The following is a 14,601-nucleotide window of genomic DNA, read 5'->3' on the forward strand; positions in this document are numbered from 1 at the left end:
GTCAAAAGGATCCTAAAAAACAAAACAACAAAAATGTTAGGTCAATATCTTACGAGAAAATCTGTGAAATTAATGATATGTCTAAATAGGAAAATTGTTTTGATGAGAATATCATAAATAAGTATATAGTGTGCAGTTCAATACAGGTGAAATTCAAAAAAAAAATATTTCTTCCTGTCATTTATTATCAAAATCCATTCATTTTAAAGATAGGTCTGAAAAGGTTAGCTACTTCACTTATAAATACAATTCTATCTGTCTGAGCTACATGTATTTTCAATTCCTCTTCCATGAATTTATAAAATACAAGAGGCCCACGGGCCTTATAGGTCACCTGAGCATTATGCAACAACTTTCCAGTTACAGTGTATTGAATTTGATTCAATAACATGTTTTAAGCCAGATGCTATATGGCATTCACAATTTTGAAAGAGCACCATTGATCATCATAACAATAAACTTAGCAGTCGCTTAGCTTGGTTACTGAATACCCATATGTAGGGTAGGGGAACAAAAATGCACCCCAACTAATCAGTAATATTCATCAATAATCAGTAGTGCCCCTAACACTCTGTCATAAACCCTTGACCCTAGGTTGCACAAATTTTTAAAAGGCACCCTTAAAATTGCCTATCAAAAAGTAAATAAATGTTTTATAAATACAAAGGACCAGATTTCAAACAATTAATTCATTTCCAGTATATAAGTAGAGCCCCCCCCCCGACCCTGGGGCCTTGAAATTCACAATTCTGCAAGATTAGGGCCCTTGCTCATCATAACAATATAGGTTGTTCATCTGCTTCATACCCAGAGACAGAGAAGAAGATTTTCAAAGATTTAATGTATTTTCACTATATAATCAATAGAGCCCCACCCTAACACCAGAACCCCTGACCCTGGGGCCATAAAATTCACAATTTTTGTAGAGGCACTCTTGCTCATCATAACTATGCACTATATGATTAATTTAATACCTAGGAGCAGAGAAGAAGATTTTCAAAGAATTCATGTAATTTCACTATATAATCAATAGAGCCCCCACCCCAACACCAGAACCCTTGATGATAGGGCCATTAAATTCACAATTTTGGTTGAGACACACTTGCTCATCATAACTATGCACTTAGTTAGTTTATATAATACCTAGGAGCAGAGAAGAAGATTTTCAAGGAATTCACATTTTTTTACTATAAAATCAATTAGAGCCCTCTCACACACACACACCAGAACCCTTGACCCTGGGGCCATAAAATTCACAATCTTAGTTGAAGAACACTTGCTCATCATCACTATCTACTTAGTTAGTTTATTTGAAACCTAGGAGCAGAGAAGAAGATTTTTCAAAGAATTCATGTATTTTCACTTTATAAACATTAAAGTCCCCCCCTCCCCCACTAGAACCATTGATGCTGGGGCCATAAAATTCACAATTTTGGTAGAGGCACCCTTGCTCATCATAACTATTACTTACTTGGTTTATTTAATACTCAGGGGCAGAAAAGAAGATTTTCAAAAAAATCATGTATTTTTAATATAATCAATAGAGCCCCATCCTAAGTTCCTAACACCAGAACCTCTGACCCTGGGACCATAAAATTCACAATTTTTGTATAGGCACTCTTGCTTATCAAAACTATGCACTTAGTTAGTTTATTTAATACCTAGGAGCAGAGAAGAAGATTTTCAAAGAATTCATGTAATTTCACTATATAATCAATAGAGCCCCCCCCCCCAACACTAGAACCCTTGACCCTGGGGCAATAAAATTCACAATTTTGGTAGAGGCACTCTTGCTCATCATAAATATGCACTTAGTGAGTTTATTTAATATCTAGGAGCAGAGAAGAAGATTTTCAAAGAATTCATGTAATTTCACTATATAATCAATAGAGCCCCCCCCCCCCCCCCAACACCAGGACCTTTGACCCTCGGGCCATAAAATTCACAATTTTGGTAGAGGCACTCTTGCTCATCATAACTATTTACTTAGTTGGTTTATTTAATACCCAGGAGCAGAGAAGAAGATTTTCAAAGAAATAATGCATTTTCACTATATACTTATTTAGCCCCGCCTTAGCACTAGAACCCCTGACCCCAGGGCCATGAATTTCACAATTTTGGTAGAGGACTTAATGTTGATTACAATCATGCAAATAGTTTGACTGCTTCATGTCCAGGAGTAAAGAAGAAGATTTTTAAAGATTGCATTAATTTTAGGGGTTTTGGCCCCACTCCTCAGGCCCCAGGGGGGGGGGGGGCAGGGATCATGAAATTCACAATTTTTGTTCCCCTTTACCCATAGATGCTTTGTGCCAAATTTGGTTGAAATTGGTTCAGTGGTTGCAGAGAAGAAGCTGAAAAGGTTCAAATGTTAACACTACTCACGACACACGACACACGACGGACGACGACGGACGGAAACGGATAGCAATAGGTCACCTGAGTTTACTCAGGTGACCTAAAAAATCAGCTACACCATCCTGGGAGCACATGAGGTTTAAGCTTTTGCTTTGAGGCAAATTAAAATTAAAGTTGCAATAAAATAAGTACTGATCCTAAATAGTTCAAGACAAAACAGGTCCCCCAGATTCCTATCTACACGATTTTGACACACGACTCTATTCTGCTTGGTGTATGTTGTTTGCATGTTTATGTTTGTGATTCCTATCTCTAGTTTCACCTTTCTTTTAATTTGTAATCAGACAATCATTACGTGAAGTAATATAGTGTTTTGTAAGAAGAGGGTATCAGGCAAACTGTCAATCAACAGAATAACGTACTACAATAGATCAAAAAATCTTGTGTCTGATACACATTTAAGACTTTCATATTATTTAACAAAATTTAGCAAAATTAAATTGGAGCGGTAGTTAATTTGATCCTACAAAATGTTACTTTTCCTTTCAAAACTATCATTTGTGTTCAACTTATTTTAAGTTTTAAGTTTATTTTTTCCTGCTAGTAATTTCCCCTCCCCAAAGTATTTAGATCTCTCAAAAATCTCCCAAGAATGGAATCTGCTTTAAGTAGGCTAGTGTACTTAAATTTATTTGATAAAATAGATTGAAAATAACTTTAGACTAATAAAAGCATAATAGTACCTGTACAAAATGTGCTTTAGAAATATGTGTATTAAAAATTCATTTCCATTATAAAGAAATGTAACAGATATTGATTTTATGAATATTTGAAATAAAATTATTCAAATCTATTCATTTTTTTCATTTTTGTATTTTATAAACTTTCTTTTAATCTTTATTCATTTATTAACTTATCTGAATGTAACACTCCAGAGTCAATAGAAATTTTTAAAAAATACAATGAGTTGACTTCGATATCTCTCCCGGTAAGGCCTAGTCTATACAGAGAGAGAGCAAATGGTTTGTACGATATCTCTTCAAAATGCATTTAGGTAATAGTTTAATAATAACAACCAATGAAAAAACCTCAACCATATTTACGTAAAGGAGAAAGGCCGAAAACTGTCCATTCTGTGAGAGAAAGAACTAATCGAGGGCCGTAGGCCCGAGATTCGTTCTTTCTCTCACAGAATGGACAGTTTGAGGACTTTCTCCTACTTAAAACATGATTCTCTTTGTCTCGGGGAATTGTTTTTTAAAAATGTGTAAAACAGGTGGCACATATACAATATATTCATTGTTTACAGAATGGACAGTTACAGGTAAGCTTAGCGTGCACAGCAATTTGTTGAATAGACATTGTGTTTCCAGATGCGAAAAACAAAAGGTCTTTGTCTAAAGAATGGACAGTTACAGGTGGACTTCGGGGGATTGTTTTATTTATATAAGAATGCAGCTCCTCAAAATCATTTTATATTTTGCGTTGTAAAGGCAAGCATGTTTCCCTCCGCTGGAGAGAAAATATGACAGAATCGAAATCGGAATTGTTAAAACCAGAAGATGCAAAAACCAGTGATATTTTGACCTGGAAACAGAGAATAGTAAGCGTAAAAGAAAATATTATCCAAACTTTGATCTTCTCGAAACTTCTTTGACGACAAATACATGTTTGTACAGATATTTCAAACCGAAATTTTTTTCAATTTGAATTCAGCTTTTGAGGATTTACCGGTATTAATTGCAGCAGTGTAATGGTGAAATGCAAATTTGTGTTCTGAGTGTTGGATAACCATGAGCGAAACTTTGACCTGAAAATGTATTTCAAATCAAATCTAGAAATGTTTCAATTCTAATTATTTTCTACCGAAATATTCACTACATCGGAGTAGTTTTCATGGTGCAAACTGTTTTCTGGGTGATGCAACTTCAAGCTTAAAATGGATTCTTCTTGATTGAATGATTCTGCCAAACTCTTCATCAAATGTGAAATTGTGTCTTAATTCAAGTTTTGTGGAAAAAAAATGTTTTGAGCATTGAGATTATATGCTTTAAATGTGTTAAATCAAGCGGATTTGATGCAGACACGGTGTTCTGGATTAACTTAAATCACAGAGTTATTTTTGTTATTTACATGTACATTAAATCGTATTTAATGTATTTGTTTTTGTTTCCCTCTTGTGCACATGCCAAGGTTTACCTGTAACTGTCCATTCTGTTTGTTTTAACTGTCCATTCTTTTTTTAAAAACTATCTATTCTTAAAAAGAATGGACAGTTTTCCAAAAAGAATGGACACTTACAGGTGACTGAATGGATTGTTAGGGGAGTTAGCTCAACACTAAGCTATAGAATGGACAACACAAACAAAAGGTTTACGTCACAATCATGTTTTAAATATTATGTAGCTGGTTTGTGGCCGTGTTCCTACAGGTATGTGTACAGTCGGGGTAGAATATAACATTGATATGTACCATATAATCTGTTCTGCTTTCTTCCTTTCATCTCATTCTTTCGGGGTTTTCTAATTTAGCAAATTAGGTTATTTTGATCATTTGTTTTTGAGCAAACGAGAATCGTTTTAGAATAGAGGGAATTCGGTATTAAATACACTGTACATATGAAATGTAGGGAAAATACGAACAGTATTGAAGTCGAACTAAAAAGTTCATTCAAACAATACAAAATAGGAGCAGAGTAAACACGATTATTATATTTATAATTCCGTATAAGGCCTCTCGCATACTGAAAGGAAAATCAAAAACACCAATGAAAACATTATATTCCAAAATGTTTTGACTATTTAGCCAAAAATTATGGAAATTTGTCAGTGTCGTATCTTACATTTGGTCACAGTGCACTAAAATCGGTGCTGAGAACCTCTCAGGCATGAAATATATGACGTCACATAAGGAAAGTGATTTAAAAAAAAACCTAAAAACCCGTGCGTATTACGAGAGATAATTTTGTGATTACATTTACACACATAGGCGTCGGAAGCAAAGTGAAAGTGGGGGGGGCTACTTGAAATTGGGGGATTAAACTAATACAAAAGGTTAACCTCAATTTTCAATGCCTTTATTATGTATATTTATTTGAAAAAAAAGTGGGGGGGGGCTTAGTCCTCCCCCTTTGCCCTTCCGGTTCCGACGCCTATGTTATAGAGGGAATGGGTGCACCTTGGGTATAGAATCACATTTGCATATATGCAGTTAGAATAAATTTCTTGCAATCATGTCATAAATGAGGGTGAATAAAAAAAGAAACATAATGTTGCCGTGTAGTTTGTTTTAACTATTCCACCAAAGAAACCCCATTTTTGCCAGTTATCGTAGAGGGACACGGAAGTTTTCCAAATAACCATAAAAATGACTTTGGCGCGAAACAACGTCATATCAAGGTAGGGCGCGTAACAACGTCATATCAAGGTAGGGGGCGTAACAACGTCATATCAAGATAGGGCTTTTCATCATGCCAACTTGGTTGTGTATTTAAAAGACATGTTTCACTCGAAATCAAAAACAATTTAAAATTATTTTGGAATCATTTTGTCATTGCAGACAATGTCTGTAAGAGTTCAATTCAAGTCACTTTATTATGTTAATATTAAGACATTGTATACCGTATAGATTTTTCTCGCATAATCACCAGTGTAAGATTGACTTGACCGGTGTGAGACAGCAGTGTGAGATTTTTCTGTCTTACACTGTGTATTACTACGCCACGAACGAGAACGTAAACATTCCGTCATTATATAAAGAAATTGTAACAATGCAAAAAAAATATAACACATAATTAAACTGTTGTCATTTAACTTATTAATATAAACTTATTTTCATTCAAAATATTGTCGTATTTTCACTTTTTTAATGGCAATATTTCTATATCGCGGAATGATTCTTCTTTTATGCTGTCGGATGGATAATTTTCATAGAGATAATTTTCAAAACAAAATGGACCTCCTCTCCAATTTCATTCTAATTAATTCACTATAATCGGTTTTTCGTAAGGTATTTTTTATAAAATACAATTTCTACAGCTAAATTATGTAATAAAAATATCTGATACTGTCATAACATTGTACAACACATTTTAAAGAAAAATATGGGTTGAGCATGTATTTGCGGCAGAGAGATTTTATTGGGTTCTAGTATTCATTTGTCTATGAAAATTATATGTCACTATTAAAGTGTTCATGAAATATATGTGGAGTGAAATATGTGGAGATATCGTACAGTATTTAAGATCAAAAGGAGAGGAACTCGTTAGTTGTAAGAACTTTTACGATCCATTTGATTTATTTCAAAAAAATATGTTAAAAACATTAAAAAGTCCATAAAACAATACAAAATAGGAGCAGAGCAAACACGGACTTCCAAAACATCAGGTGCAATGGAAGGAGTGAGCATCCCCTGCATTATGCATTGTCTTTACTAACCTCTATAAATACAAGCACTTTTTGTTTACATTACATCTCTCAGTTAAATTCGAAATGCCCATCATTATCGGCTTTCAATACGTAAACATCTTGGATGTTCCTTTTTTCAGTCAATATTATTACACATGGGGTGTATTTATCAATTTTTAGCTCACCTGAGCCGAAGGCTCAAGTGAGCTTTTCTGATCACATTTTGTCCGTCGTCCGTCTGTCTGTCTGTCTATCCGTCCGTCCGTCTGTCCGTCTGTCTGTCCGTCTGTAAACTTTTCACATTTTCGACTTCTTCTCAAGAACCACTGGGCCAATTTTGACCAAACTTGGTACAAAGCATTCTTGGGTAAAGGGGAATTTAAATTGTTAAAATGAAGGGACATATCCCCTTGCAAGGGGAGATAATCAAGAAAAGACAAAAATAGGGTTGGGTCATTAAAAAATCTTTTTCTCAAGAACCACTGGGCCAGTAAAGCTGAAACTTATGTGGAAGCATCCTGGGGTAGTGTAGATTCTAAATTGTTCAAATCATGACCCCCGGGAAAGGGCGGGGCCACAATGGGGAATCAAAGTTTTATATAGAAATATATAGGAAAAATCTTTGAAAATCTTCTTCTCAAAAACCACTGGGCCAGGAAAGATGAAACTCATGTGGAAGCATCCTCAGGTAGTGTAGATTCAAATTTGTTCAAATCATGATCCCTGGGGGAAGGGCGGGGCCAAAATGGGGAATCAAAGTTTTATATAGAAATATATAGGAAAAATCTTTGAAAATCTTCTTCTCAAGAACCACTGGGCCAGAAAAGCTGAAACTTATGTGGAAGCATCCTGGTATAGTGTAGATTCTAAATTGTTCAAATCATGACCCCCAGGGGAAGGGCGGGGCCACAATGGGGAATCAAAGTTTTACATAGAAATATATAGGAAAAATCTTTGAAAATCTTCTTCTCAAGAACCACTGGGCCAGAAAAGCTGAAACTTATGTGGAAGCATCCTGGTATAGTGTAGATTCTAAATTGTTCAAATAATGACCCCCAGGGGAAGGGCGGGGCCAAAATGGGGAATCAAAGTTTTCTATTGAAATATATAGGAAAAATCTTTGAAAATCTTCTTCTCAAGAACCACTGGGCCAGAAAAGCTGAAACTTATGTGGAAGCATCCTGGTATAGTGTAGATTCTAAATTGTTCAAATCATGACCCCCGGGGGAAGGGCGGGGCCACAATGGGGAATCAAAGTTTTATATAGAAATACCAGGTATATAGGAAAAATCTTTGAAAATCTTCTTCTCAAGAACCACTGGGCCAGAAAAGCTGAAACTTATGTGGAGGCATCCTGGTATAATGTAGATTCTAAATTAATCAAATAATGACCCCCGGGGGAAGGGCGGGGCCACAATGGGGAATCAAAGTTTTATATAGAAATATATAGGAAAAATCTTTGAAAATCTTCTTCTCAAGAACCACTGAGTCAGAAAAGCTGAAACTTATGTGGAAGCATCCTGGTATAATGTAGATTCTAAATTGTTCAAATCATGGTCCCCGGGGGAAGGGCGGGGCCACAATGGGGAATCAAAGTTTTACATAGAAATATATAGGAAAAATCTTTGAAAATCTTCTTCTCAAGAACCACTGGGCCAGAAAAGCTGAAACGTATGTGGAAGCATCCTGGTATAATGTAGATTCTAAATTGTTCAAATAATGACCCCCAGGGGAAGGGCGGGGTCACAATGGGGAATCAAAGTTTTATATAGAAATATATAGGAAAAATCTTTGAAAATCTTCTTCTCAAGAACCACTGAGCCAGAAAAAGTGAAGCTTATGTGGAAGCATTCTGGGGTAATGTAAATTCTAATCCCTGTTGAGATTCTGCTAGGCTTGATATTTGGACTGACGCCGTCGCAGAATCCCTGGACGACCAATAATAATTCATGTCTGGAGATTAAGTCCCAAATTCGGTCGACTATAGCAAGAATTATTCACCTAGACCACACTGCCGGACTATAGGAACTCTTTTATTCGAGGAGGTAAACAATTTCGTCACGGGAGCCATATTTTAAACTGAGATTTCAGTGAATATTTTTATGTTGGGATTTACATGCCTATACGGTAAGTTATGTAGAAATAATAGTGACAGAGAATCAAATAAACAACTAAATGACTTAATTGAAGCGAACGGCAGTGTGGTCTAGGTGAATAATTCTTGCTATAGTCGACCGAAGTTGGGACTTAATCTCCAGACATGAATTATTAGTGGTCGTCCAGGGATTCTGCGACGGCGTCAGTCCAAATATCTGGCCTAGCAGAATCTCAACAGGGATTAGTGTAAATTCTAAATTGTAGGAATCATGACCCCCGGGGGAAGGGCGGGGCCATTATAGGGAATCAAAGTTTTACATAGAAATATATAGGAAAAATCTTTGAAAATCTTCTTCTCAGGAACCACTGGGCCAAAAAAGCTGAAACATATGTGCCCATGGAAGGATCATGGGGTAGTGTAGATTTCAAAATGTCTAAATTATGATCAGTGGGGTAGGGTGGGGATGCATTATGTATAACAAGGGGGAAATCAGGTAAAGAACAGAATGGTCAAAGCTTCTCAGGTGAGCGATGTGGCCCATGGGCCTCTTGTTAAGTAAAGGGTTCTTTTCTTTCCAAGCATTAAATCTAATAGACAATAAAGGCTAAAGTTATTTTCAATGTGTTTCTAAATAAAAATACCTTTTTTTAATTACCCAAAACCTTTCCCCTGGCTAGATTAGCATTTCCATACGATAAGATGGGGTTGTTATACAAGGCAGGAATTTACAATTGTAATTCATTATATTTTATTTTCCAGGACATAGGCCGTATTGCAATGGCCCGATCACAAGCCCAGGACGTCATTCGATGTCAATACTGCGAGGACGAGCCCGCTGTCTTCCATTGTGTTCCTTGTGGAGATGAACTCTGTTCTCGATGTAAAGATTTCCATCTTAAAAGCAAAGTTCCCTCTGGACACAACATCGTCCGTCTGTCTGAGAGACTTCATCCAGCCAATCAGATCAAAATGTGTGAAGTCCATCAATCTAAAGCGTACGAAGCTTGCTGCGAAGATTGTCAAGTCCCGTGTGTATAACGTGCATACAGGAAGTGCATGGAAAACACGCCATCGGGAAATTACAGGATATGTACGAGAAACAAAAGGCTGAAACTGAAGATGAATTGTCTATAATGAAGGGACAATATAAGTCTGAGATTATTCAAAGAATAAAGGATTTCAAAAATCGAGAAAGGGAAACAAAGACCAGCCATAAAGATATAAGAGAAAAAATGAAGAAACAAGCTCTGGATTTTATAGACCATATCAGCGCCATTTTGAAGGAAGCTTTGAATGAATCTTCAAAAGACAAGAGAGAAACATTAATGGAAATATCTCAGTATACAGCAGAGGCAGAAAGATTCGAACAAAACTTGGATCAATTGATTGAGAAATTTGAAACTCTTACAGAATCCAGTCATCCCGCCGACCTTATATTGTACCGAAAGAGAAATTCTGACACTTTCAAAAGATTGAAATTTCCAGAAAAAATTAATCTTACTTTGCCTTCATTTACAATCGGTCAGATCAACAAAACTCAAAATAAGCATCAGTTTGGTAAATTCATGAGAGGTCAACTCAGCCATCTTAAATCAAGCGATGATAGCTTACGAGTTTACGATCAGTCTAGGTCTTCAAACGTAAAACCATCTATCAAAAAAGTATCGATACGTCCAGTAAGAATTAGCTATCTTAAATCAAGCGATGATAGCTTACGAGTTTACGATCAGTCTAGGTCTTCAAACGTAAAACCATCTATCAAAAAAGTATCGAGACGTCCAGTAAGAATTAACGAAACAAAAACCCAAAAGAGGGTGCTTTATCACGTGAGTTATCGTGATGACAGATCGGCGTACGTCAGTGGTGATGGTCCTGGAATACAACTGATACACAGGTCTGGGACAGAGCTGGATAACATCAGTACTGACGGAGAACCATTTGGTCTGGCTGTGATGAGGGACGGAAGTCTAATCTATCCTGATTACAGCAATCAAGTTATCTATAGAGTGTCACTCAATAAACAGAAAACAGAACTTATAAATACAGGTTATGGTACTAAAGGACTGTGTTGTACACGGTCAGGTGATATCCTGGTCTGTATGGATTATGTCATGTTAACAAGGAGAGTGGTCAAGTACAGCAGCAATGGTTGGAAGATCCAGGAATTCCATACAGATCAGAACGGAGAGAGTCTTTTTAATGGACCAAGGTTTGTCTGTGAGAATATCAACGAGGATATCTGTGTTTCTGATTCATTAAATAAAGTGGTCAATAAAGTGGTTGTACTAAACAAGTCTGGAAATCTTCGGTTTAAGTATGACGGAAAAGTCCCTAAACAGACGTTAAAAAAAGAATTCGATCCGCGTGGTGTGGCTACCGACAGTCAGGGTCACATCCTTATAGCAGACAAGGCAAATAACGCCGTACACCTGATCAGCCAGGACGGGGACTTCCTGTCTTACATCCTGACAAAGGATGATGGGATATCACGACCATGGGGGATCTCTGTGGACACGTCCGACAACTTGTGGATTGTGGAAGGAGAAAACGCCTGTATCAAAGTGTTTCACTATTTGTCTTCACTTTGAACACTCCATTCCTATACTGTGAATCCTTACAAATGTATATATTAACTTATATTAGCTCAACATTAAAACGACATTTATACTCTTATTATTTCATTATTATTTTTCAGAAAATATAGAATCAAATCTAGTATTTAATCATTATTTTTAGTGATTTTCACAAGAACGTAAGTACGTGTATTTCAACCAGAACTGTTTATAAAAATTAAATGTGACTCCGGAAAATGGCGTGACTATTCATTTTAACAAATTTGAATTTTTATCTCACATAAATTATTCATATGTTATTTAATGTGTAATTCGTGGTTTAATACTGCGCATTGATTAAAGAAGAAACTAGTAAAAATTATTACAGAGAAGACTCAATGTTTGATCTGAAAAAACTTTTTTACGGAAGAAGGACGTAAGGTCAGAGCACACGTTCCTCAAAAATGTATGATTTTTTTCCAAAGAATTTGTCATTGAAGTAAGGATACTTAAACAAGTTTCCTCACAAAACAATTGGGCTACCTTACCAGGGATTTAGCCAAGATACCATAGGGTCATATTTCTTATATAGCCATTATGGGTAATCTTCTAAATGGTCTATAACACAATTTTTAAAAACATTTTGAAAACAATTCAGAAATCAGAAGAGAATAACAAATATGAATAATTGTTGATATAATACCAAATCATACAAAACATATATTTGAGGAACGTTTCAATCTGACCTTAACGAGTTACTTCGGTTTGTCCGCTTTTCATGTCAATCTCAATCTGTGCTGCCGAAACAGTTTTGAACGGGGAAGGTATATAGCCTGATGAAACAAAAATATCAGCAGTCTCATTTAAAGTCATCATTTCGTTAGTTCTATGGTCGATACAATGACCTTGTCTGCAAAAACAATTTATCATTGAGTTAAATGCTGACTGACGTTTTCATGATAATTGTTGGTCCAAAATTTACACACTGAATTGACGATGGATTTTTCCCGTTATTTCCCGATCATGACAAGGAAATTTATAATAGATCAAAATTCATGTTATAAATTTTGAAATATTATAGGACTTTAAAGAAATTTTTAAGAACACTATAATTAAAGAAATAAATAGATTTATAATAGATCATAATCATATTTTAAAATATCCCTGCTGTATTATTTTTCTTTGATTATTCTTTATCAAGTATAGTTACGCCATATTGAGAGAATGAAACAATGTACGATTTACTGATTGTCGTAATCAATTAGCATAATTAATTCGTACAATTATGTAAATCGCACTTCACCCGAGCATACCCGATAGACCGGACGTATTTCATAGCGGTTCGGATTTCTTTCTTTAATTATAGTGTTCTTAAAAATTTCCAATTCAGCATGTAACTAAGTTTGTAAATATATAGTGTTTAGTAGTTTAGTAGTAGTGCTAGTTGTTTTTGTTTTTCTTTTTCCTTTGTTCTTATGACCTTTTAACTTTTTTCTTTGTCTTGAGGAAGGGACAGGGCGTCCCGAAATTTGACAATTTTTATTATTCGTGTCGTTGGTCATTTTAGTGCTTTATATAAATTTCCATCCGTGACCTTGTATCGACTTGGTAGATCCGACATTTAGGATAAATTATACAGTGTTGTTGGTTTTTTGTGCTTTATATATATATATATATATATATATATATATATATATATATATATATATATATATATATATATATATATATATATATATATATATATATATATATATATATCACTACCATAACATTTTAACGTCAAATGTTCAAAGTAAAACGTCTGAAGAATTTGAATGAAAGCGCTAACGTTTTACAACTTGTGTTGTCGTTTTTTTCTTTTTTTAAATATATATATATATATATATATATATATATATATATATATATATATATATATATATATATATATATATATATATATATATATATATATATATATACCCCGGTATATCTATTTTGTGTTACTTTTTGTAAAGGTAGGACTTTCCTGTAAATTTCACAATTTATATCAATCGGATCTCATAGATACCCGCAATATAAAGCAAAGATATAAATTTATTTATCTATCAACTCTGAATTTAAATATCAGACACATGCAGCTTATGGTCAGTTTTACTATAATTCTATGTGGGAATGTTTAAGTTTCAAATAAATAAAAATTTAATTTGAACTTAAACAGCAAATATCAAGTAAATGTTCCAAATATAAATATTTTTCAGCTCATATACACCATTTAAAGCTTTAATATTTTCTGAAATAAATTGATGAATTTTTTTTCTGAACTGAAATAAAAACATTTCTTTTCAGGATATACAGCTGTATTATAATAGTCTGCTCTCAAGCGCATTACGTCATTCGATGTCAATACTGCGAGGACGAGCCAGCTGTCTTCCACTGTGTTCCTTGTGGAGATGAACTCTGTCCTGGATGTAAAGTCTTCCATCTAAAAAGTAACACAACATCGCCCGTCTGTCTGGTAGACTTCATCCAACCAACCAGATCAAAATGTGTGAAGTTCACGCATCTGAAACGTACGAGTCTTGTTGCGAAGATTGCCAAGTCCGGGTGTTTTTAACGTGCATTAAGCACACCTCCCAACCTTATTAATATTCAGGGTCATGAACCCAAGGGAGCATTCATTGCATGAGATATTTTCTTTAATAAAGGAAAGACAACTCCAGATTTTGTTAATGGTATAGTCATTTTCTTTTATCAATTTATATAAATGAAATTGTGATTAATTGGGGGGGGGAGAAAAAAATATATATTGTGAGATATATGTTTTATTTCATCAATAGTCAATTTAAATGTTGAATAACTAAAACATTAACACACAGTGTATTTTCAGTATGAAACACTGCATTGGTATATGAATGTTAATTAAATTTCTGTTTAATAAATACAGGTAAATTGATTTTCAAGTATACCTGATTTCACATAAGCTACATATCTGCAGCTACAAGTACATGTAAATATTTCTGGAAGGTATCTATCTACATAATTATATTCAGTTAATAATTTTTTCTGTTCACTGATTTCAACAAAAATAATCTAAACTGATATGCACACAATTTATATATCATGACTCATTGAAAAAGGAAAAAATAAAAAAAAAACAACATGCAATCATGTTTGTATTAATTTTACAAGAAATTTACTAAGC

The 14,601-nt window shown here is 34.7% G+C and overlaps 1 protein-coding gene across 1 annotated transcript; it reads left to right on the top strand.

Annotated features, from left to right (window-relative positions):
• The first annotated feature begins 9,632 nt into the window (after window positions 1–9,632).
• On the top strand, window positions 9,633–11,450 carry LOC134242076 (uncharacterized). The gene is made up of 2 exons (XM_062724096.1): window positions 9,633–10,492; window positions 10,598–11,450. The coding sequence occupies exons 1-2, from the start codon at window positions 9,951–9,953 to the stop codon at window positions 11,448–11,450; spliced, it is 1,395 nt and encodes a 464-aa protein (XP_062580080.1). The 5' UTR covers window positions 9,633–9,950.
• Window positions 11,451–14,601: the final 3,151 nt, after the last annotated feature.

Source organism: Saccostrea cucullata, unplaced genomic scaffold, assembly GCF_032062105.1.
Source record: "Saccostrea cucullata isolate Sc308-1 unplaced genomic scaffold, CSIRO_AGI_Scuc_v1 ctg2873, whole genome shotgun sequence".
Taxonomy (NCBI): Eukaryota; Metazoa; Mollusca; class Bivalvia; order Ostreida; family Ostreidae; genus Saccostrea; species Saccostrea cuccullata.

Bases quoted from the DNA above. Each gene is read 5' to 3' on its own strand.
- LOC134242076 (XM_062724096.1), top strand. From the start codon at position 9,951: ATGTACGAGAAACAAAAGGCTGAAACTGAAGATGAATTGTCTATAATG. The intron at 10,493-10,597 runs GTCTTCAAACGT...CGATCAGTCTAG, and splicing joins CGAGTTTACGATCAGTCTAG to GTCTTCAAACGTAAAACCAT.